Source organism: Misgurnus anguillicaudatus, chromosome 19 (assembly GCF_027580225.2).
Source record: "Misgurnus anguillicaudatus chromosome 19, ASM2758022v2, whole genome shotgun sequence".
Classification (NCBI taxonomy): Eukaryota; Metazoa; Chordata; class Actinopteri; order Cypriniformes; family Cobitidae; genus Misgurnus; species Misgurnus anguillicaudatus.
Window position 1 is genome coordinate 22476322 of NC_073355.2, and position 22826 is coordinate 22499147.

General features: G+C 37.8%; 3 protein-coding genes and 1 long non-coding RNA gene across 6 annotated transcripts; 2 read left to right on the forward strand and 2 right to left on the reverse strand.

Annotated features, from left to right (window-relative positions):
* Positions 1–1547: 1547 nt before the first annotated feature.
* LOC129434088 (uncharacterized) lies at positions 1548–4929 on the reverse strand. 2 transcript variants are annotated; one of them, XR_012359188.1, is made up of 3 exons: positions 4392–4929; positions 3576–3761; positions 1548–2712 (listed from the first exon to the last, which is right to left on the reverse strand). It is a non-coding gene; the product is annotated as an uncharacterized lncRNA (long non-coding RNA). The 2 variants fall into 2 exon arrangements; XR_012359187.1 differs by having other exon boundaries at positions 4377–4929.
* engase (endo-beta-N-acetylglucosaminidase) lies at positions 3703–10424 on the forward strand. Of its 2 annotated transcripts, XM_055192918.2 has the most exons (15): positions 3797–3842; positions 3945–4039; positions 4966–5042; positions 5155–5356; positions 5446–5594; positions 5684–5838; positions 5956–6104; positions 6216–6387; positions 6483–6586; positions 6696–6807; positions 7924–8108; positions 8181–8323; positions 8438–8537; positions 8620–8731; positions 8832–10257. In XM_055192918.2, exons 2-15 carry the CDS (start codon positions 3969–3971, stop codon positions 9222–9224), a joined length of 2124 nt encoding a protein of 707 aa, XP_055048893.2. In that variant the 5' UTR covers positions 3797–3842; positions 3945–3968; the 3' UTR covers positions 9225–10257. The 2 variants fall into 2 exon arrangements, with proteins under 2 accessions (XP_055048901.2, XP_055048893.2); XM_055192926.2 differs by lacking the exon at positions 3945–4039 and having other exon boundaries at positions 3703–3842; positions 4927–5042; positions 8832–10424.
* A 1058-nt stretch (positions 10425–11482) lies between these two features.
* Positions 11483–16808, reverse strand: scpep1 (serine carboxypeptidase 1). The gene is made up of 13 exons (XM_055192977.2): positions 16626–16808; positions 15381–15520; positions 15199–15288; positions 14899–15054; positions 14734–14808; positions 14436–14508; positions 14216–14253; positions 13863–13991; positions 13685–13778; positions 13495–13608; positions 13276–13413; positions 12327–12490; positions 11483–11738 (listed from the first exon to the last, which is right to left on the reverse strand). Exons 1-13 carry the CDS (start codon positions 16681–16683, stop codon positions 11676–11678), a joined length of 1332 nt encoding a protein of 443 aa, XP_055048952.1. The 5' UTR covers positions 16684–16808; the 3' UTR covers positions 11483–11675.
* A 187-nt stretch (positions 16809–16995) lies between these two features.
* Positions 16996–21885, forward strand: coil (coilin p80). The gene is made up of 7 exons (XM_055192965.2): positions 16996–17301; positions 17705–18767; positions 20068–20175; positions 20379–20426; positions 20511–20580; positions 20684–20772; positions 21658–21885. The coding sequence occupies exons 1-7, from the start codon at positions 17051–17053 to the stop codon at positions 21715–21717; spliced, it is 1689 nt and encodes a 562-aa protein (XP_055048940.2). The 5' UTR covers positions 16996–17050; the 3' UTR covers positions 21718–21885.
* The last annotated feature ends 941 nt before the right edge of the window (positions 21886–22826 follow it).

Genomic DNA, 22826 nt, shown 5'->3' on the forward strand with positions numbered 1-22826 from the left:
ATGACGTATTGCGTGGGGTCATCACGACTGGATCTACATGACGAGAACTTGTGCTTTAAAAGTGTATATTTGTTATTTTTCTTGTCAAGGGTGACGGTCGTTTTGCTGGATGGGACCCTTGTGCCTCGTTTGGGATTGTTTGTGGTCCTTTGAAACTCTGTTGAAAAAAACTGTTAAATCTTGGGCTCTATTAAAGTCCATTAAAATTAGAAAAATCCTGCAATGTTTTCTTCAAAAAACATAATTTCTTCTTGACTGAACAAAGAAAGACATCAACATTTTGGATGACATGGTGGTGAGTAAATTATCTGGATTTTTCTTTTAAGAAAATGGACTAATCCTTTAAGTCACTTCCGTATTCAATCATCAGAGAGATCAGAAGGTTGCCCCTTGGTAACAAAGTAATTTTAATGTTCTGAAGTGTGCTCATCAGCGCCCCCTTTGCACCCTTGATGCAGTCTTCAGTGAAGCCCGCACTGCTGCAGGCTCCACGCACTTTACCAACCAAGAAGTCCTTGCGAAAGAGCAATCAGACGACAGAGGAGTTCACACCTATGAGGTGTTTCTCAATGTCAAGGATACTTCCTTGGCATGACTAGTCCCTCCAAGCATACGGAGAACACGTAAATGGTCCTGTCCCAAATAGCACACTTCAAGTGGACTTTTGGTTTCGTGGCCTTAAATTGCGCGTGCTCGAGTCCGTAGGGTGTCCCATCTGTCATTTTTACGCTCCGAAGTGTGCTCATCAGCGCCCCCTTTGCACCCTTGATGCTTTGCGCACTTTACCAACCTAGAAGTCCTTGCGAAAGAGCAATCAGACTACTGAAGGGAGGAGTTCACACTTGGGCAACTTCTCTTCCTATTTCCGGCAAGACGCTCGAGTCTGTCCCAAAATACGACTCCGGTGCGCCCTCTTGGACTCGCGTCAAGAGTCCCTAAGGTGTGCACTACATGATGTCATCAAAGTCTGGACACTGAGAAGGTCTACAAGTCCAGAGTGTGCTATTTGGGACAGGGCCAATGGAACAGGCTAGCAAGTGCATGTCATTGCGTCAGTGAAAAGGTTTGCTTTCGGCACTGTGCGCATATGATTGTGGGTGATTTGAGAGCGTGAAGGCTACACATATGCATCCTTTCCTGTATATGGGATATTTTCCGAATGAAGGACTCAGCCCTTGGTTGAAATTCCAAGGATCCTCGGCATTGGAACAGTCCTTCGACAGATGTCAATGACGTAGCATCCTCAAAATTCTTCCTTCCTTGGCATTGAGAAACAGCTATGGTTCACATTGATGAGCAACTTCTCTTCCTATTTCCGGCGTGACCCTCGAGTTTGTCCCAAAATATGACTCCGGTGCACCCTCGTGGTCCCTCAAATCTGCACTACTTGATGTCATCAAAGTGTGGACTCTGAGGAAGTCCACAAGTCTGGAGTGTGCCATTTGGGAGAGGGTCTAAATCTCGCTGCAGCCTGTGATAGACATCCAACCCAACCCACATCCATGCGCAACGCCAGAAATCACATCCAATATGTCACCATGTGACTCCAATATATGGCAAAGCATGATTTTCCCTTACGGAAACCCGATAAGTTGTTAAAAAAATGATCCTGTCGGAAGTGTGGTGAAGCAGTTTATGGCAATCTCGGTATCTAAATAAAATATTGTTAAATCTAGACCACCCAAATTTTGATAAAACATTATATACAAAGCCAAATTTGTCATTAAAACAGTTGGTAAAAACAATAACGTATGCTTTCCTTTATTCAATTACAGTATGTAATGAGATAAATTCCCATTCAATATGGTCGGTTGTAACATACCGAAAACAAGTTTTACATTTAAGTGGACATTACCTTTTGGTATTGTGAATGTAACGCTTAACATATGTTTATAATAAATTATTTTTATTTAATTATCTAAACATATTCCACTTATCATAAAGTCTAAACATTTCAATTATAGGATCGATATGCAATAGTCTACAAAAACACAGACTAAACAGAGAAATTATTTGTTTTGATAGATTATATGAGATCTTTATTGGTACTGTACATGTACAATTCAATTCTGGTGATGCAACAACCTCCATGATAACTACAAATAGAGGCACTATACATGACTTTACAATTTACAATATTCACAAGACAATATACAGTATAAACACTACGCAGTACCCAACATAGTATACAACACAATACAATGAAGCATAGAGCGCATAATCATAGATGTAAACATTGTGTGCAACACAAAGTGGTGTGTGTTAGAATAGACAGTGATGCATAGGCAGCATATGATAATAAATGTAAACATTATGTGTAGTGTAGACCAAAAGTGACATGTGCTAGAAGGTCATATTGTGCTTCAGTAGAAGTTTAATAACTGGCATTGACATTCAGAGGCTTTTTTCTTCAACACAACTTGATATAAAATGTGTAGGTCACCCAGATACTTTAAGATAAATAAAAAGACACTATATTTATTACTGAACAAAAAAAAATTAAATCTGAGATTATTCTCTGAACATGTCATGGACCTTTAGGCCTTGTTCCTCATAACCATTGGAAATGAATATGTCCAGATACTCCAGATGTTCGAAAATGTAATGTAAAGATCATTTTTCACTTCAAGTGAAACTGCATCAGGGACATTCAAACTGTCAATCCTTGCCAAACTCCTCTGCATCAGGCTTGAACATGAAATGTGTAGGATGCTGAAAAACATGACAAACAAACACTGACATGGCAGTTACTTTAACATCGATGGATAAAAATAGTGAAATTAGGTTGTTGCTCAACCATGTTACTGTGCATGGGTTGTAAGCATAGACTCTAAAAAATATGGATGTAGTGTCTGTGACTTCAACCATAGGTCTGTGAAGTGCTTTTTTTTAAAGCCTGTTGTCGCCATCTTACAAAAAATCACTCCCTCACAGTTGTCATAAGGATAAAATTACCGGTATAAACCAAAATCACTTTTTGTACCAGGCTGTAAACATTATTTTCTACTGTAAAGTTGGGCCTTTTAACATGGGGTCTATGGGAATTGGCTCCCTTTTGAAGTCAGCCTCAAGCGGCCAGTCGATGAATTGCAGTTGAAGTCACTTCCGTATTGGCTTCATAAGAGAGATCGGAAGGTTGCCCCTCGGTTGTAAGTGATCATTGCACACACATCATTTGTGTTTGTTTGTTTGTGTGACACACATTTATCTACAAAAAGCATGCTGAATCAATGCACTTACATTTTGTAAGATTCTCAGGATGTAGGGCTAACATTATGAATGAAAATACAGATTGTTGCTAGTTAAGTAATAACGTACCAAGCTGTCGTTTATGCATATAACGTTACACACAAATGAGTCTAAGTTTTTAATGTTTTAGGTCTTTGTAAGTTTCATTTCACTTTGGCTTGACAGATATCTGACAGCGTTACAGCAGCAAAAGATTAGGTAACTGTTACGTGCACTACAGTACAATCCTTGTGAATACCATTACATTTTATAAAGCAGAAATATATTTATAAATAAAAATATATTTGGGAATTGCACTAGGATTCAAACCAAAGACTTTTACTTACCGCAAACAACTCCAGTCCTTACTCTCATTTTAATTTCTTCTTTGTGTTCTTTATCGGCACCAACTTTAGGATACATTATCGCCATCTAATGTGTTGGAGATGGTTCCTTTTTTGTGACGTTTTGGATGTGGGCGTGGCATCTGACGTCACTCTTGGATGTAGGCTGGGTTGAATGTCCACGGCAGGCTGCAGCGAGAGAGACCCTACTCTCATTATGCAGTACGTACGCTGTCATTTCACCAATGAGAGGCAGTGCGGAAGCAAACGGTGAGTTTCTACTGTCCTAAGCGAAAGCGGCGTTGTTACAAGAAACTACTTTTTATCTGCAAAGTGCTCATCCATTCATTTATTTGTTATTGTGTGAGGTAGATTTACAAAGAGGTACTTGAAAAAATGACTAGCGTAAAACGAAAAGGGGAAGAAACTACAAGCGACCACAAGATTCCTAGAGTCGACGCGATAAGGTAGTTTTGTCATTTGTGATTTATGATTGACACTAGGCTGGGTGGTATGACGAAAAATCCATTTCACGGTAACGGTATATTTTACGGTACATATGTTTTTACATTACCTCTGGAATATAAAAAGTTGCAGAAATGTGCAACTCACTATAGTTTTTAACTACATTTTTTAAATATGGGAAAGTTAAAGTTAATGTTAGAGTGAAAATGCCGGGACGATAACAACAGATGAAGTCTTGATAGACAGAATCTTGTTTTTTGGATTTTATATTTATACATACAGTACATTAAAAATAGGCAATATGTCAAATGAAAAGTATGAATATATACACAAACCTACAGGCAGGATAAATACCTGACGGATCTCTTGATATGGATATTATAAATATGACAGCTGCTATGAGGCGATGACCATAGACTGTTTTAGGTCTGGACGCTCTTTACTTTCTGATAGACCTCGACCGTTGCGTCTTTTTCTCGTATTTCTGATTAAAGATGTTTGTACAATGAGCAAATTGGGCGTCAAACTAACGTTACATAGCTCCAGCAGTACACGTGTCACTGATATAAACGCGAGTTTAAGCGAGAAGTGCTTTTTTATTTAGCGACATCTCCTTGCGCGCGCATCTGGAGAACTCTGCACGCGAGAGAGACACGCTGTGGATTACTTGCGCTTATTTTGAAATGACAGAAATTACTCAAATATTTGTTATGAGTGGATTATTGGACATGTTTCTCCGTCACACTCAGTCTAACATGCGAGAGTGCCAAGTTAGCCACACCCACTTAATTACAGGGAATAAAAAACCTGTTACGTCTGACGTTTTATATCAAGGTAACGGAGTATACCGTCATACCGCCCAGCCCTAATTGACACATTTTATTTGCAGTGTATGTTGAAGGTGAATGTTAAATGGTTATTTGTTCAGCTCTGAGTCTTGCCTGGACCAACCGGGAGATCAAAGTGTTCACGAGGTGATAAGTTATGAACCATCCAAATTGCCAGGTATTTAACCTAGAAAACAAAAAAGTAAAAAAACGTAAAGTGCACCATAGCTGCTTTTTTCAGTTTTTGCATATTAAGAAATGGTTAAAACACAATTTCTGTAATCTGACAGCAAAACATTATGATCCTGATACAACTGAGCCCATCAGCTGCAGTCTGCAGTCCCTCTCAGAGCTGTTGTCATGGAAACGACATGAGTCGAGCCCATTCAATGTGGCCACAGTGCCATTGGCTAGCAGGTATCCCCCCCTAGCTAGATCCCCCAGAAAGACATTGGTGTCCCATGATATGATGGGTGGCTACCTGGAAGACAGGTACAAAGTTTGATTCAACTATTTCTTATATCATGTTGCGGTTATTAATGATTCTTCAGTATTTTTACGATCCTGTCATTTTTGCTGAGGTTCATTCAAGGTGCAGAGGTCGAGATGCCGTATGCTTTCTATCACTGGGATTATATTGACATCTTTAACTACTTCAGTCATCAAATGGTTACCATTCCCCCTGCAGTCTGGACTAATGCGGCACACAAGCATGGAGTGCTGTCTATCGGTGAGTCCAAGAACAGAAATGCCAACTTTTTTTTCCAATAATGAGCACAGAACTGTGGACCTCCTAAAATGCTCTTATTCCCCCATAAGGCACATTCATCACCGAGTGGACGGATGGAGCAAAGACCTGTGAGGAGTTTCTAGCGAATGAGGAATCTTACCGTGGAGCTGCTGACAAACTGGTGCAGATCTCCCACTGCTATGGCTTTGACGGATGGCTTATTAACATTGAAAATGTCCTGAGTGTGAGTATACAAGCTGCATCCAATACGATATGATGTTTCGATGTGGATCTTGTAAGTAAAATACTAGTTATTAAACTAAATGTTTAATACTTGACCCCACATTTACTTCCTTCGCAGGAAAATGCTGTGAAGAACGCTGGTCTCTTTCTTCGCTACCTCACAGATCAAATGCATGAGCGTGTACCCGGCAGTGTGGTCATCTGGTATGATAGTGTGCTGAAAAATGGCTCACTCAATTGGCAGAATGAACTCAACGATAATAACAGGCAAGTTATCTTGGCTATGGAGGACTGATCCGAATTGTAGTATGGAGCTGAGATTCATACTGTGTGCTTTTCACCATTCCTAAGCCAAAACCTTCTTCTTTTTTTCTTTAGGATGTTTTTTGATGCATGTGATGGAATATTCACTAACTACAATTGGACAGAGCAGAGCCTTGAGTGGATGAATTCATACTCTGGTGCTCAGGACCGCTTGGCTGATATTTATGTTGGTGTTGATGTGTTTGCGAGAGGAAAGGTGATTGGAGGAAAGTTTGAGACCAATAATGTAAGTAAAGAGTTTGTGACAGGTAAAGCAGTTATGTGGGTTAATAAGATTCATTTTTATATCTATGACATTTTATATTTTTGTTGTCTCATAAGGCTCTGAAACTGATTCGCAAGCATGGATTTTCAACAGCCATCTTTGCTCCCGGTTGGGTGTATGAATGTAACGATAAGACGGATTTCCGCCAAAACCAGGACAAGTATGATCAATATAGCATATGACTGACTGCAAATGATTGAATACAAATTGGCCATTTGGTCAGCTCACATGCAAACATCATCATAACCATTGTTTGCCTCTCTTAATAGATTTTGGTCCTTGGTCTCTGATTACCTTTATATCCACCGTCCATCATCCAGTCTTCCTTTCATTTCCTCATTCTGTCAGGGGTTTGGAAAGAATCTTTACTGGAAGGGACAGGTACTGTATACTATATATGTGTCCTGCCCAGTTCACCTTAAAGGATTGGTCAATTTTCTTAATAAAATCCATATAATTTACTCACCACCATGTCATCCAAAATGTTGATGTCTTTCTTTGTTCAGTCGAGAAGAAATTATGTTTTTTAAGGAAAACATTCTAGGATTTTTTCATTTTAATGGACTTTAATGGACCCCAACACTTAACAGTTTAAATGCAGCTCAAAACTGCAGTTTCAAAAGACTCCAAACGATCCCAAACGAAGCATAAGGATCTTATCTAGCGAAACGATTGTCATTATTGATAAAAAATATGCACTTTTAAACCATAACTTCTCTTCTTCCTCCGGCTGTGTGACGAGTCAGCGCGACCTCACGTAATTGCGTAATGACATGGAAAGGTCACATGTTACATATATGAAACGCACATTTGCGGAGCATTTTAAACAATAAACTGACACAAAAACATTAATTAGTATCATTCCACATACAACGACGTCGGAACGGTCCTCTTTCTCCACGCTTGTAAACGCTGGGGCGTAGTTTAGATACGTCATCCGTGACCTCTTGACGTGATGACGTATTGCGTGAGGTCGCGCTGGCGCGTCACAGGACCGGAGAAAGACAAGAAGTTGTGGTTTAAAATATATTTTTTATTTTTATTGCCAAAAATGACAATTGTTTCGCTAGATAAGACCCTTATGCCTCGTTTGAGATCGTTTAGAGACATTTGAAATTGCAATTTTAAACTGCATTAAAACTGTTAAGTATTGGAGTTCATTAAAGTCCATACAAATTCTTCACGAATGAACACAAATTCTTCTCGAATGAACAAAGAAAGACATCAACATTTTGGATGACATGGTGGTGAGTAAATTATCTGGATTTTTTTTTTTAAGAAAATCGACTAATCCTTTAAATGCATGTCCACCTTTTGTGATGTCAGTGGTCAGAAGTTCAAACAAATCCACTTTAGATGTTTGAATTCTAGCCTTTTTAAGAAAGCTGTAATGCTAAATAAGGTTTTGACATACTTTATTTCCAGTAAATGGTCAGGAATGTGTGCCTATATGTGAATAAGTTCTTTTTAAGTTAATTTTGAATTGTATTCATGTAGGTGGAGAACGAGAGAAGCTGGTTCAACCTGAATGCCCAGGAGATTCAGCCTTTGTACTTGTCTGAGACCATTGGGGAAAGCGGTTGGCTGAAAACCCGTGGCTGCTCAGAAGATGCTTGGATAGGAGGCAGCTCTCTGATGGTGGAAGGCATGATTCCACCTGGACTTACTGAAGTCTGTGCAAGGTACATACGTTTCAATTATAGCTCAAAAACTCAAACCTCGAAAAATATTTGACTTTTTTGGTCTATTTGTAGGATATTTTCTCTTCACATTCCTTTGGCAGCAAGGACGTTTGTCTCTTTTGTCTACAAGCCACCCGTGGGTGTGAAAGTGTCATTAGAGCTTAAAACTATAGATGTTCCTCTGTGCACATTTGATGGGACTGATGAAATACCATGTGAGTGGCCTCCTATTTTTTTCTTCCTTTTTTAGACATAAAATAATCCTAAATCTCATTACACCACCTTTGCAATATAAATATGGGACTCATGCTACTTGTGTGTGTGTTTAGCTAGCAGTGTTTTTCCAGAAGCATTAGAAGAAGACAACCAGCTAGTTGAGCAGTTTACACAGAATTGTGGCCAGTGGGCTTTAGACGGCTGGACAACACGGTAAGTTTGTTTTTTCCGTACCAGACAAACCCTTGACTCAAAACATTAAGGTTTGTTAATCAAACTCAATGTGGTTTCATAGATGCTTCTTGTTAAAAATGACGGGCTGCTCGATACGAGAAGTGTGTATGCGTGTATCCCGAGACGAAGGAGAGGAAGACGTTTCCTTCAGTTGCAGGATTGGAGAGATAATGGTGAGGAAGATGTAGTATAGAGACAACAGGGGGATAATAAAGCTGTTCAGTCTTGACATTTATTTGTAAGTTATTTCACCACAAGTTTTTTTTTGGACAGCTCATGGATGCAGAGAGTCTTCAGGCACCACTAGGGTCTGTCCAGGGCGTATGCGTGAATGATGTGGTGTGGCAGACGGGTGACGGAGATACGATCAAGCTCCTCCTGAACGCCACCTTACGCTGGCAGTATCCTGCACAGTCAGTTCGCCATTTCCGGATACACTGGAGGCGCCTCCGTGGTCCCGACCCTCGCGTTCCTGCAGGACCACTGATTCTGATAGGCAGGTGTTACTCAACCCTGTACCGTGTGGTGGAGCTTGAGGTGCCTGCTGATCCAGGTCTCATTGAGCTGGTGGTGGAACCTGTGACCAAAGAGGGTTTCATAGTACCCGAGTCCCACTGGGGCCGACGCACGCTCAGCTATAGTAAGAGTGCTGCAGGGAAGCCGTGAGTGTGGAATACTGCTGCTTACGTCTTAACGGATTTTTTTTATATGCCAAAGATTGAGGCGAGTTGATGCTTAGTACAAGATTTTATAATTCACTGCAGTCATGTTACATGTAGTGTTTTGCAACTGGATTTATTCAAAATACCTAAAACATTATCTGCACATATATATGTGAAATTTGTATGCTTAGCTGCTTGAAATCTTATTTACTTGATCAGAAATTTGGATGTTTGACATTTTAATATGTCGTCATATTTATGCTTTCGGCAGTGACTTACAGTTCATTAAGACTTTATTTACAGCTTCAATGCATAATTTGCATTTGGCAGACACTTTTATACAAAGTGACTTGCAGTGCATTCAGACTATACATTTTTATCAGTTTGTTTGTTTCTGGGTATCAAACCCACAACCTTTGCAATGCTAAAGCAATGATCTATCTAATGTGAGAAACACATTAACAATCATGAATATCGCACATTTGCAAGAAAGATGACTGAATATTTAATTATGTTGTTAGCTTTTTCAAATTTTTTATATAAGAAATTACAGTACTCTAAAATTTGAGAACCACTGTTGTTGTCCTGTTTATTCTTTACTTTTTTTTAACAAATTAAGCAAATTCTCTTGTTACTCATTCCAGTGTTGAGGAAAGTTACTTTTAACCCTAATAAGACCCTTGGGGTCAATTCTACCCCAAGCCAGTTTTCTTTAGTTTAAAAGCATGGTTCCGTTTATCTCAGTGGAATAAGATTTTGTGACCTTTCCAGATTATCTGTCAAAATTCACATAAAAAACTGGGCTTGATTGACTTAATTAGTCTCTTTGGGGGTAAAAATGACCCCAATTGAAATGATTTTTTTCTTTTTATTTGTCAAAAAAATCAATGCATCCAAAATAAATCTGAAAATTTCAACACAGAAAGGTATGCCTGGTACTAGAACACAAATGTTACATAGAAAATACATGCTCAATCACACACACACACACACACACACAAAGGTATGACTGACACAGAGAGCATTTCTTATAGAATTTGGCAAAAAACAGCCACAGATGCAAAGCAAAGATGTAAAATACTCACACAGGTGTGCGCACACACATACACACACAAACACAGACTCAAACACAAAGACACAGTAAAACTTACACACACATAAAGACACAGACACAGAAAGACAAAGTCACACGCAAACACACACACAGCCTTACATTGTCAAATTTCTTTGGCATTTTGTAAAAACCGACATCAAAAAATGTTACTATTTGAAATAATATTTATTTTTAATGTCCTTTCTAATGTTTATATAAACATAAATTCACAAAATGTATCAATAAAATATTGATGTTGAGCAGTTGGCCACATTCAGTGAAATGAATGGGTCTCTATGGGCCTCTGCTGGTCAAAGTGGTTTATTTCCTAAACTGTAACCATAAAACTGTTTTATTCAAACACCAAATGGCTGAATTCCACACATAACATCTATATCAATATCTAAAAACAATTTAAATCTTTTTAAATTTTTCATAAAAATTTGATATTTTTCAGGCAAGCTAATGGTGTAGTTGAGGAATTGAGTGGTAAATGGGTTTAAAAGTACTTCATATCTCCCAAAACACAGCATTAATGTATAGATGGGAAGTAAATGAAAAAAATGATATTATTTGTATCATTACATTTTTTTTATATTTTTGTAAAAACTCTTTTAATCTCTGGGATCATTTTTATCCCCAAGGGACTATAACGTATACAGAAAATTAAGGTCTTATGAGGGTTAAAAGTAATGCATTACAATATTAAGTTACTCCCAAAAGAGTAACTAATTGCGTAACTTTTTAGTTACATTTGCATTACTTTTTCTTGGCTGAGGCTTGATCTCTTTCAGGCCTTGCATGTGTTTTTATCACTGAAAAGTTCTATTTCATCACAAAAATGTTGAGCTCTGGCCTGCCATCGCAGTTTTTGACTCAAACTGTTCCCACACAGGCGTGTACGCATAGAGTGCATAATGTGACTACATTTAGTTTAATTCAGTAAAAAAAATTTAATCTAATTAATTAAACTAAAAAAGTAACTTGCATTTCTTTTATTAAAAATGAACTCAAATATTAATGTGTACATTTAAAAAGTAATGCGTTACTTTACTCGTTACTTCAGAAAAGTAATATTATTACGTAATGCACGTAATGCAATTTGTACCAAGGATTAAAAGGAAAACTATTTGCTTAAAGAGTTGCAAAATGTAGATTCTAGGCTACAATTCAAACTGTATAAAAATTGACTTTATTGGTCACACAATTTTACAAATTTTACAAGACAGCAAAGACGAACACTGATTAGGCTACATTAAGATCTGAACCGATGATAAAAAGTGTTTTTGGTTTTGGTGAATTTGAGTGTTGATTGTCTAAAATGGATAAAAGCTTTTTCTGTTGGTCTCTTCACAAGATCCATCACTCCTTCTGAGTCACCATCTTCAACATCCGTAAAGCCATCGGTCCCTGATCAGACGGGATCTGTCACGAAATAACGAATAAGAGATGTTTATACACATGCATCAAAACTGCTCCGTTGCTGCCATGGTCAAAGTGGAAAACTGTCAATATTAAAAATATGTGAAGAGCTCAGATTCAAACCCCTCTAAGTGTTTCTGACATGTTTTCTTGTAAATGAGCATATTTTTCCAGGCACTTATGTTAGGTTTATTAAATCCCTTATTAATTATTAGTCAGTAATCGAAATGCCTTGTTTTCACAAATGTCACTTCAGTCATTTCATGACATTCGCTGCAAAACCCTCTACTCCAAAAAGGTCTCCAGACACTCAAAAATTTGGCCATTATACTACTATATTCAGTAAACCTCTTGCACCTTGATGTACTGTACGGGCTTAGAGGACTTTGCCAACAAAGCGTTATATCTAAATGACCTGAGGCCAGGATTAAGCAAATTTGAAGTATTTGATGAATCTGTGCCAAGAGCATTCGGTTAATATCATTCTCATTTTCGATCGAGATGGCCGCTAGCAGCTTCTGCATCTGCGCTCTTCATATGAATTTACTATATTATTCAATTTTCCAAACACAAAAGTGAAATATTTGGTACCATGTGGCCAGCTTTAAGGATCCAGTAGAAGGCAAAGTTCTTGTAGGTTTTATAGAAAGCTCCAGTTTGGTTTGGTTGTTGTGGATCTTCCAGTGCTGTCCATTTTATACTGTTAAAGTATTTGAGTCCATCCCATTTCAGCTGTTTGACCCACAGTTCCTGACCTTCACACACACAAATAGATGCAAGTTAATTATCACAAGAGTGCAGCGACTTGATTCAGATAGCACCCAATAATAGTGCTATTCCTAAATATCAAACCAATGGGTAAAATGTATTTAAGATAAACAACCAAGGCCCATTTTAGACTGACATCAAACTGGGTGAATAGTCCTCATAGGACCCCATAGTAGTTTATTGGAGTCCCACCATGGCAGAATACACATTGCACGTTACTGTTTATATGTGATTCTGACTCCTCCAAAAGTGGTTTCAGTGATTAGTTAAAAAAAGCATTGCGTTTACATGCACAGTCGTACGCTGATTATGCTTAATAAACCGATAATGTGTGTGGTCATGTAAACGCATAAAATGCGTTTTCTTTTAACAGGAAAAGCAAAATAGATGGCGTAAGCAAGAAAGATAAACGTCACACGTGGAAGTAAAGCACAAAGTAACACATAAAAGCCTGTGTTGGACTTATGCACCTTGCACATTGCCAAAATTAAAGCTTATGTTGTTACATTTACAGGTTCTCCAGACATGAGAAGAAATACAACAGTAGCTTAAAAAAGATTTCCCACCGGCTTTTAAAACAACTATGTACTATAGGCGGTAATGTCACTGTCTGCGAGAAACCTGACAAATCTCCAAAATCCAGCAGAATTCTGCATAGCCGGTTTATTGATTTGCATGTAAACAGGTTATTATAAAGAGCAGATTTTTGATAGTTTTCCACTTGTGCATGTAAACGCACTGATTGTTTGCTCATGCTTGAGAATCTTCTCACCCATTGTGTCCACAATAAGATCCAGCTGGCCGTTGTATACGGTGACATTGACCCCTGCAGCCAGAAGCTCATCTACGATGTTCACCACAGGCACCATAAAATCTCCTGCCATGCTAGCAAATACAGCCCCGGCCTGTCCTGAAGGAACAGAGAAAAACTTGGTGTACTTATGTTGCGCCTGTACAGAAATGCATCTGTTGATCATAAAACGGATCATACCTCCCCATGTGACATTCTTTGGTATGACACCAAGCTTTTGCCTGATTGGTCCATTCATCAACTCTGAAAGAGACTGACGGTGCAAAGGGCGAATGTGACGTCTCATCAACGAGGCTGTTAAAAGCAAAAAAATTTAATGCAAGCGTCCAACAGAAAACAATAAAGGGTTTGAACAGTTTGAGTTTCTCACAGAGAAATCCATCTTCTCTTTGATCATGACTGCTTTTCACCATCTCATCTGGGTCTTGGGTGAGGATGTTGTAGAAATTGACACCATTTGTGTTCTGCAACAAAATAGTTGAGAAACTGAATGAAGCAACCTATTTAATTACCAAAAACCAATTAAACCCCCCACACACGCTACTTACCCGTTCGATCACATTCTCTGTGATGGACCACATCTCAGTGGCTTTTTCATACTGGCCCTGATCTAGAGCCTGCTGCACCTGCTTTGCTGCTTTATTGACTTCCTCCAGTCCATTGTCATCCAACAGAGACTAGGGTCAAATGCAATATGTTAAATAAATATAGAAAATTGATTTAATCTTAAGTTTCAATGTTAAATCAGGACTGCTGGATGATTAATAGTGAATAAAAGCCATGCACTAAATCCACATGAGATTAAATCATTCTTGTGGTAGTATGCTTTGATCACACTTAATTCAATCATGCTTAACCACTGTGAAATGAATACAAAGGGTGTTAATAGTGAGTTACTCACTGTGCTGTAAAGATATGGACCCCAGGTCATGACTGAATCTGTAGAAAATATATAATGACCTTTGAATGCTGAATGAATGCTGTATTGTAATGCATTACACCTGGTTTAGGCAGTTACGTGAACCATGACGTTATTATCCCATGAGTACATAAAGTTGCATCATAATTGGTAAGTTGACATGCAAATGAGATGATGTTAAAAAAGCATGCTTTTTACAGACCTATAGGAGAGATCCATGAGTCTCCTAATGCAACCCCAGCAAAATTACACTTGATTGAACCCACTTGAATTGCCTAAAGGAATATAAAGATGACATTCAATACACATTTAAAAGAATGGTAAATGTGCAACATAAAGAAACTATTATTATGAAGTGTAAAATCTGATACCACAAAGTCATTTAATTTTAAGGAAGTAGGGGCTATTCTGACTCATCATGCGGTTCCTCTTTAAGATAACCTTAAATAGTTTAGCAACTCATTGTGCATATCTTTATAACTGCTTCGGATGAACATTGCCTTTGTGAGCTCGAGGGAAATAGCTGCCGCCATTTTGCCTCCATAAGACTCAGAAAATATGTAGAAAGGGATATTCTGTTGGGGAAAAGTGGATCAGTGAGATACTACAACAAATAAAAGTGATAGGCACATTATACAAAGTATAAAGTACAAAGTTTTACATACTTGAAATTCTGTCTTTAAAGAGAAAAAGTTCTTGAGGAGGACAATCATGTCTGATGCCACCATTGCGACGTCCTTGGTGAGGGCATCTTCAGAGTCTGTGTAACTGTAGCCGGTGCCCACTGGGTTATCCACAAATAGCACACTGGATTCACGCACCTGCAAAGGCACAAATATTTGTTATTAGGTGGGAGCGGGTAAATAATGACTAACTATTCACAGATTCTAAATCATAAAAATAAAACTGTCGACTGCTGTTTATTGTGCTAATACAGAAAACATTACATAGTTGGATTCACGCACCCAAGAGGTTTCTCTAGGCTTGAGGTCTCTATCCAAGGGTCCAATTTCCTCGAAGTTGCCAAAACCACAGCCGGATCCCCCAGGACCACCCTAAAATAACAATAAACATGAATTCTGATCTACCAGTGATCTATTATTGAAATCAGGCAGATGACACATTACACATCAGAGAGGATACACACCTGCAGCCACATAACCAGAGGTAGATCTGTATAACTGGCACTGGAGCTGTTGGCGTAGTAAAGCCACCAGAACATATGAGCTCCATCACGAACATCCACGTAACCCCATGATTCTTTGGCTTGAACTGGGACACAGCTACCTGTTTGACCATAAAAAAATTATTGTTTTACCTAGTTGCTCATGAAGATACACTACTGTTCAAAACTTTACGGTCATTCTAGTTATCATTTTTTCTACATTTAAAGGTGCAGTGTGTAATTTTTAGAAGGATGTCTTGGCAGAAATGCAAAATAATATACAAAACTATATTATCAGGGGTATATAAAGACCTTTCATAATGAACCGCTATGTGTTTATTACCTTAGAACGAGACCTTTTTATCTACATACACAGAGAGTCCCCTTTCATGGAAGTCGCCATTTTGTGCCGCCATTTTTCTACAGAAGCCCTTAAAGGACTTTTTTTTTACTAAGTTATCACTGACGATGAAATGTTTGTCCAGTGGCGGCTACCGTAGCTTCTCTATTTGCTTAAAAAGCGAGGGGTGAGCCGTGGACTAAGCCGTTGGTTGCAATTCGCAACCTCACCACTAGATGCCGCTAAAATTTACACACTGCACCTTTAAGGAAAAACTATGGAATAAAATAAAAGCTTTTATGCTGTGATCAAAAAATCTAAATCAATGTAAACGGTTATATTTTAGTATGTTCAAAGTAGCCACCCTTTGCCCAGAATTTGTTTAAAAAATCTATTTTTGACATTTCATTATTTTATTTATTAAGCTGTATTGAAGGAGTTCCCATCTATTCTGGACTCTTATTGGCTGATTTTCTTCATTATTTAGTCCAAGGCATGTATTTATAAAACATTTTAAACAATTTTAAAATTGTGAATACAAATAGAATGTTGTTGAAAAACATAAAATAACGTAAAACATGCAAGCTTCCTCTTTAAGATTTTTTTTTTTTTAGAAACAATTGACTCAAGTGATTGAACTTTTGAACCGTAGTGTACATGTTGCTCGATATCATTGTGGGGTATCATTTGTTTATTCACTAGATGCAACTGTAGCGATCATAATTCACTTTCACTTTTCATTTTTAGGGTACAAATGTTTCAGGATCTTAACTCGTCTTGTAATTAAACCCTATTTGAGACCAGGATCACTACATAAATATGAACAAGCAGGTTTAAACACAACTACATTTTCCCAAAGTACATGATTTAGCGTGTATCTCTCCTACCTTTATAAAAACTCAGAGCAAGCAGCGCTACAACCAGCATGATCCACGAGGGCGACATGGTTATTGATCTCGAGACCACTCAGTCTGGTACATCGGCTGTGTTTGGACCCACCGGCTATAAGTACTAGATCCCGATCCTAGATTCTCCTGATTCAGCAACGTGATGTAAAGAAAAGTATCATATGACTTCTTCAGTCAGCTGACTTTAAACGTGACTTTATATGGCGCTGCGCAGACCAATCAGCGTTTGACATCACAGCACCGCAAGAGTACTATTCTCGCGGTACTATGATGTCATGTGCCGAACTATCTGCGCAGCAAGATGTCTGCATCTACTCGCATCCAGACCTGAAGAGGGCGAGAGAGTGCGTAATATGAAAGTGAGCGAGCGCCTCCATCATCCTCATTGACAACAGTGTACAGGCATGGCTACCTCCAACCTCAACACCATAAGGGTTAGATTATACTTTGATTATCCTCCTCCAGCCACACCAGATTGTCGGATGTGCTGGTTGTTGGTGGACTTGAACAAATGCCGAGTGGTCGCGGATTTGTCCAGCATCATAAAGGAAAAGTTTGGCTACAGCCGTAAGACCATTTTAGACCTGTTCATTGAAGATTGTTACCTGCCTACCACTGAAAGTATCTATATAGTACGCGATAATGATAGTATACGGTAAGCTTATTAAACACCCTTACGAAAATTAACCACGGTTTAACGGTAGTAACCATGTCTAACTGTGGGAACCGTAAATCAGTGTTTTGGGGGCCGCGAGATTATGCTATTTTTTAGGGAGGCTACAAAGGGATGCACCCTATACAAAGAGGGTTGCATGCTGAAAGTATTGAGAACCACTGGTTTAAATATACAATTTAAGTTTAAATATGGTAGTACAAATAGTAATCAATCCTCCATTAGGATCAATGAGGATTAAAAAGGTTAATGCACTTCTACTGTACTAAATCCATGTTTGATTTTTCATAAGGGTAATAATATAAAAGATGTTTATGCAAGTTTAAATGAGATGCCACCTATTAAGATGTTATTTTGAATCATATTTCTTTAATCTTATTGATAGGGTAAAGGTATCTGTTTTTGAAAACGGAGCTGAGATTTACCAAAACTGTGTCGCTCACAACTCGAAGACCAAGAAGAGAGAGAGAGAAGATGAAATGCAGATTTGTGTTACTCAGGGTTCGAGTAAGAAAACAAAGCTAGATGTTCAAATCAACGGCTCTGCGCCAGCCAATAGTGAAAAAAAGAAGAAACGTAAGAAGAAGAAGAAAGAAAAGCAGTCGGCCAACAATCCCACCACCCCTCAAAAAAACATTCCAGTTAAAGATCAAGCGAGCCAGTCCTTTAACAGAAAAAAGACTTCCAGTGTTTCCACTAGTGACAAAACAAGTAGAGCAAAGATTCAGGAATCAACGTCAAGTTCTTCAGACAGCAGTGAGGATGAGTCTCACAGTAAGCCGTCTCCACCAAAACCTAAACCCAAGCAGTCTGATGGTACCAAGAAGCCTACTATGCCTGCACCGAAAGAGACCTCCTCGTCGGACTCTGACTCTTCCGATAACACATTTAAACCAACTGCCCGAAAAAGCAGCACCTCTGTACAGCCGCTTCCTGCTACACCTAAACCATCTACCTCGACGAACTCTCAAATCCCACCACAAACACCTAAACAGACAAAAATGTCCACAGATTCTTCTTCCTCTTCCTCCTCATCACCCAGCCAACGGAAACCTTCAGCTAAGAAATCACAGGTGGTCCCTCAACCCTCCCTTACCTCATCTCAGTCTATTTCCGCTTCTGGTTCTAAAAAGCCCCAGGAGGAGGCAGAGAGCTCAGACTCGGATGCCAGTGAAATAGAACTTGTGATTAGGAAGCCAAACCTACAAGGAATGGGCTTGAACATTGCTGGTTTAAACTCCAGTACCAGTGAGGCGGCAGGCAGGCCAAAAGGAAACGCAAGAAGCCAGGATAGAGGCAGAGGTCGGGGTGGAAACCGAGGCAGTGGCAGAGATGGCTTTGGTAGAGCCAAGGGAACACCATGGAAACAGGACTTTAATTACAAATATGAGAATGGAGAACATCAGAAACGGAGAGATTTACTGATTAATGAAAGTTTTATTTTACAGGTAAGAACTACCCAATGTATCTGCTTAAGATTTTATCCTCTAGAATTAAGGGGCCGTTTACAAGACAGCATTTTAACTGAAATCTGTAAAGTTTTTATGTGTTTTGGGGGTCCAGATCATAGATATGTATAATAAAGGCTAGATGTGTTATGGCGGAGTCTTTAACGTCATCACCTGGCGGCCATCTTACCTCAGACAGCTCGCTCACTCGTAGCATTGTGTTTAATGGTGCAGGTACATTTAAATCACCATAAGTTGCTTAATTTTCTACCGATTTTCAAACGGTTTGGTTTCTTACAAACATTATTAACGTGGCTATAATTCTGAATGCTTTAACATGATTCATGAAAATTATTAATTAAGTTTGCACTGTCATAGGTACATCTCTGACGTTAATCCATTAATCGCAATGCTACGAGTGAGGGAGCGCCCTGTGGTAAGATGGCCGCCAAATGCGGACGTTCCACTCAATTGGCCAGCAGTGTGGGCGAGACATCTAGCCTTTATTGTACATATCTATGGTCCTGATAATGCAAACTTTTGATGAGTTTCAGTGCTTAAATTCAGTTTGAATCTGTTATAACACTGATGTCATAGGCCTACACATGTTCACCGTTCGTGGACCCCATTTACTTCTATAGTAGGAAAAAAGAATACTATGGCAGTAAATGGGGTCCACGAACGGTTTGGTTACAAACATTTCTTAAAATATCTTCCTTTATGTTCATCAGAACAAAAAAAATTATACAGGTTTGTAATAACATGAGAGTGACTAAATGATGACAGAATTGTCATTTTTGGGTTAACCATCCCTTTAATTCAGTCTATACTTTAGGCATGCATGAGTTTAACCAAAACGATAACAGAACTGTATTTTAAGATACTGAGTTTATTCATGCTTCTCCATCAAATTTGACAAAATTTTGGCACTTTATATTCCAAGGTCACTTACAGGGTAGTAATGAACCTACCTCATCATCCGTCTAAACAAAACAGCTCAATTCTTTTGCCATCTTCATTTTTTGGTATTCATCACTTTGTTGAAGAATGTGTATGTGCACAGGCATGTAGTGTTTCTTACAATGGCCACAATCTACTTTGCCATCTACTGGCCGAGCACAGTTTGCAGTCATGTTCACAGATTTTTTTGACCATGTTAATGTACGACTTTTTTGGAAAGTGTTTTTATCTTGCTTAAGTCCCTTTTTTTAGTAATACTGTTTTAGCATTATAATTTTTAGAATTGCAGTTTTACAGTTGCTTTTTACAAAATCTTAAAACTGACTATGTGTTGTTGTAGAATCCACCAGAACCTGAACCTGAACCTGAAACAGCCCCCAAAAGAGACTACACAACTTTGCCCCTGCTGGCAGCTCCACCTGCAGTGGGCCAAAACATTGCCTTTAAAGTATGATTGAAATTGTTGAATTAATTATAACACAGAGTTAACAAGTTGTTATTGATTTTCTTGATAATGTAATAGCAACTCTAATATGTAATAATTATTGTTAGAGTTGCTTGGATATTTTTTGTTTCAAACTTCCTCTTTTATAAGTTTTTCATTGAAAATGTACATTGATGGCTGTTTGATTGCTCTCTCCTGTTGATCAGCTACTGGAGTTAACTGAAAACTACACACCAGAAGTGTCTGATTATAAAGTAATTTTTTCCACTTCATACAAATTATCTTTTAAAATCAGTAATTGTGTTATGGACATTTATAACAACTTTTGTTTTTAATAGGAAGGGAAGATTATTGCATTTAATCCTCAAACACAGATGTTGGAGCTTGAACTGCTTTCAAGACCTCACGGTAGCAGCAAAGCTTATTCCTATTGCCACTAATTTATATGCATACAGGTTTAATTATATAAAGTTATGCGAAGTCCTGCAACGAGTTCATTCTTTTCTTTCAGCCCCAGCTGAACCTGGCAAGTTTGACTTGGTGTATGAGTACCCTGATGGATCTGAGATCGTAGAATATGCTGTCACACATGGATCACAGGTGCTCAGTTTACTTAAACTCAAAGACCTTACTATGGACTTAAAATATCTCTTAAACTGGTATTGCAATCACAAAACTTGTGGCTAAAACTGGTACTGCAATCCCACAACTGGTGGCCAATACACAACATGACAACTCCACTTTTTAAATGCCAATATCCTGGCCAGACCACTGTTGTGAGTGATATAAGTATTTGAAATGAAAATTATTTCTTAATGTCTAGTGACATATCAGAGCCATTTTATGATTAATTGATATAAATTTCTTACATACTGTTCCTTTAACTTTGTAGTTAAAAAACAGTGTAAATAAATACCTTCTGGCCATTTCTTTATAAATCTTTTAAAAAATATAATATGTATTTATTCTTGCGAGTTTACTTATATGTAACCCACTATTTTTTTTCTTTAGCTTATTTGTTGGTAATTATTTTAGCTTTAAATTGCACTGACATATCTTAAAATGCATCAGTGCCTTTGTTTTGTCTTAAAATTCACATAAAAAAGTAATGTTTTTAGTAAGGCATGTTTGTTAAAACTAGTTATATTACCAAATTTAACGAAGGCCCAGTTCTGGCTTAAACTAATCCCTGTACGGGAAACCACCCCAGAATCACAATTAGAACTGAACATGACAAACAACAATTTTGCATTTAGTTGCAAAAAGGAGGAGTCTACATTTTCCATTTTTAACGTTTAGCTATTGTCCTGACGGTGCTAATATGAGCACTTTTGTAATTTGGATTTTAAACCATCCCCCAGTCCCACACAATCATTGCTTTCTGATTATCCTTCTTAATTGTTGATGTGAAAAAGGCATTTTCTTTGTAAAGTGTGCATGCTGTGGTAAGCTAAAACAATCCTGTCTTTCCTGTCTTTACTGCAGCTGACTGAGCGTTGGGATTCTCTCCTGGAGCCCCGGCTGATTGTGGAAAATGTTGGATGAGAGTCAGACAATACAAATAGTCTGAGGCAGAGCCATCTAGATAAAGAACTTTTTTTATTTTTAGTGATGTTTTCAAATTATAAATTGAATTTTTAAATATGATTGTATCATCAAAATTGTATTTTATTTTTTAGTTTCATTTAAATAAATAGTTTGTTTTATATAAAATTGCATGGTTCGAAGTGATTTTGTGCTGGATAAGTGTATTTTTTTGTTTCAAATTGCATTTACGTCTTTGAGCATGTCATATGGACAGTTGCAATAATGTCAGTCAAATAATTTGTCAATAATTTGTCAAACAAAATATTAATTGGCATAGATGAATGCTGACCATTTTACCTAAAACGTGGAGCAAAATTAATGGCATTAAAAAAATGGCAGCGTAGTTATTTTATTTTAACACAGAGATTGTTAGATCTTTTTTGTAAAATCAGCTTTAGCCATTCTTAATGCATTACAAAATTGCAGTTTGAAAAATAAGAAAAAGCACTTTTTGTGTTTGCATGTTTGTAACTCAAGTATTAAAGATCTCTTATACACTTTTAGATTCTGATGCTTAACAAACTTGTCTTAATGTTTACCAGTTAAAACCCATTAAAATATAAACCTGTTAAAAAGAAAATATATGCTGCCACCATTTTAAAGTCATTTAAACCCCTGCAATTTGGCTCGAAATTATAGTTAATTATACTCTGTCAGTATTCATCTATGACATTTAAAATGTTGCCTTTTTTAACCATTGTAGCATTCCTTTCTCTAGAAAAACATCATAAAATCAAAACTTTAAACTGGGGACCTCTGGTTGAGTTGACACTGAATTACCTATCTAAATGCAATTATAGATTACAGTAGTTGAAATTCAGTTTTTGATGTCAAGAGTTGTTATGATGTCAGTGATTGACGTTTTATCTGTAATGGAAATGTAGGCTATTCTTGATATCAAGAATAATTGATAATTTTAACTAGTGACAATTTTATTGCTATAAAAATATCATTGAAAGTCAAATTGTGCTTGCCATAGCTCGAGATGTACGCATCACGTAATAGGTGACGTCAAACCCAATATAAATGTCTCTTTCCTCCAGTAGCAGGTAAGCATCATCGACCCC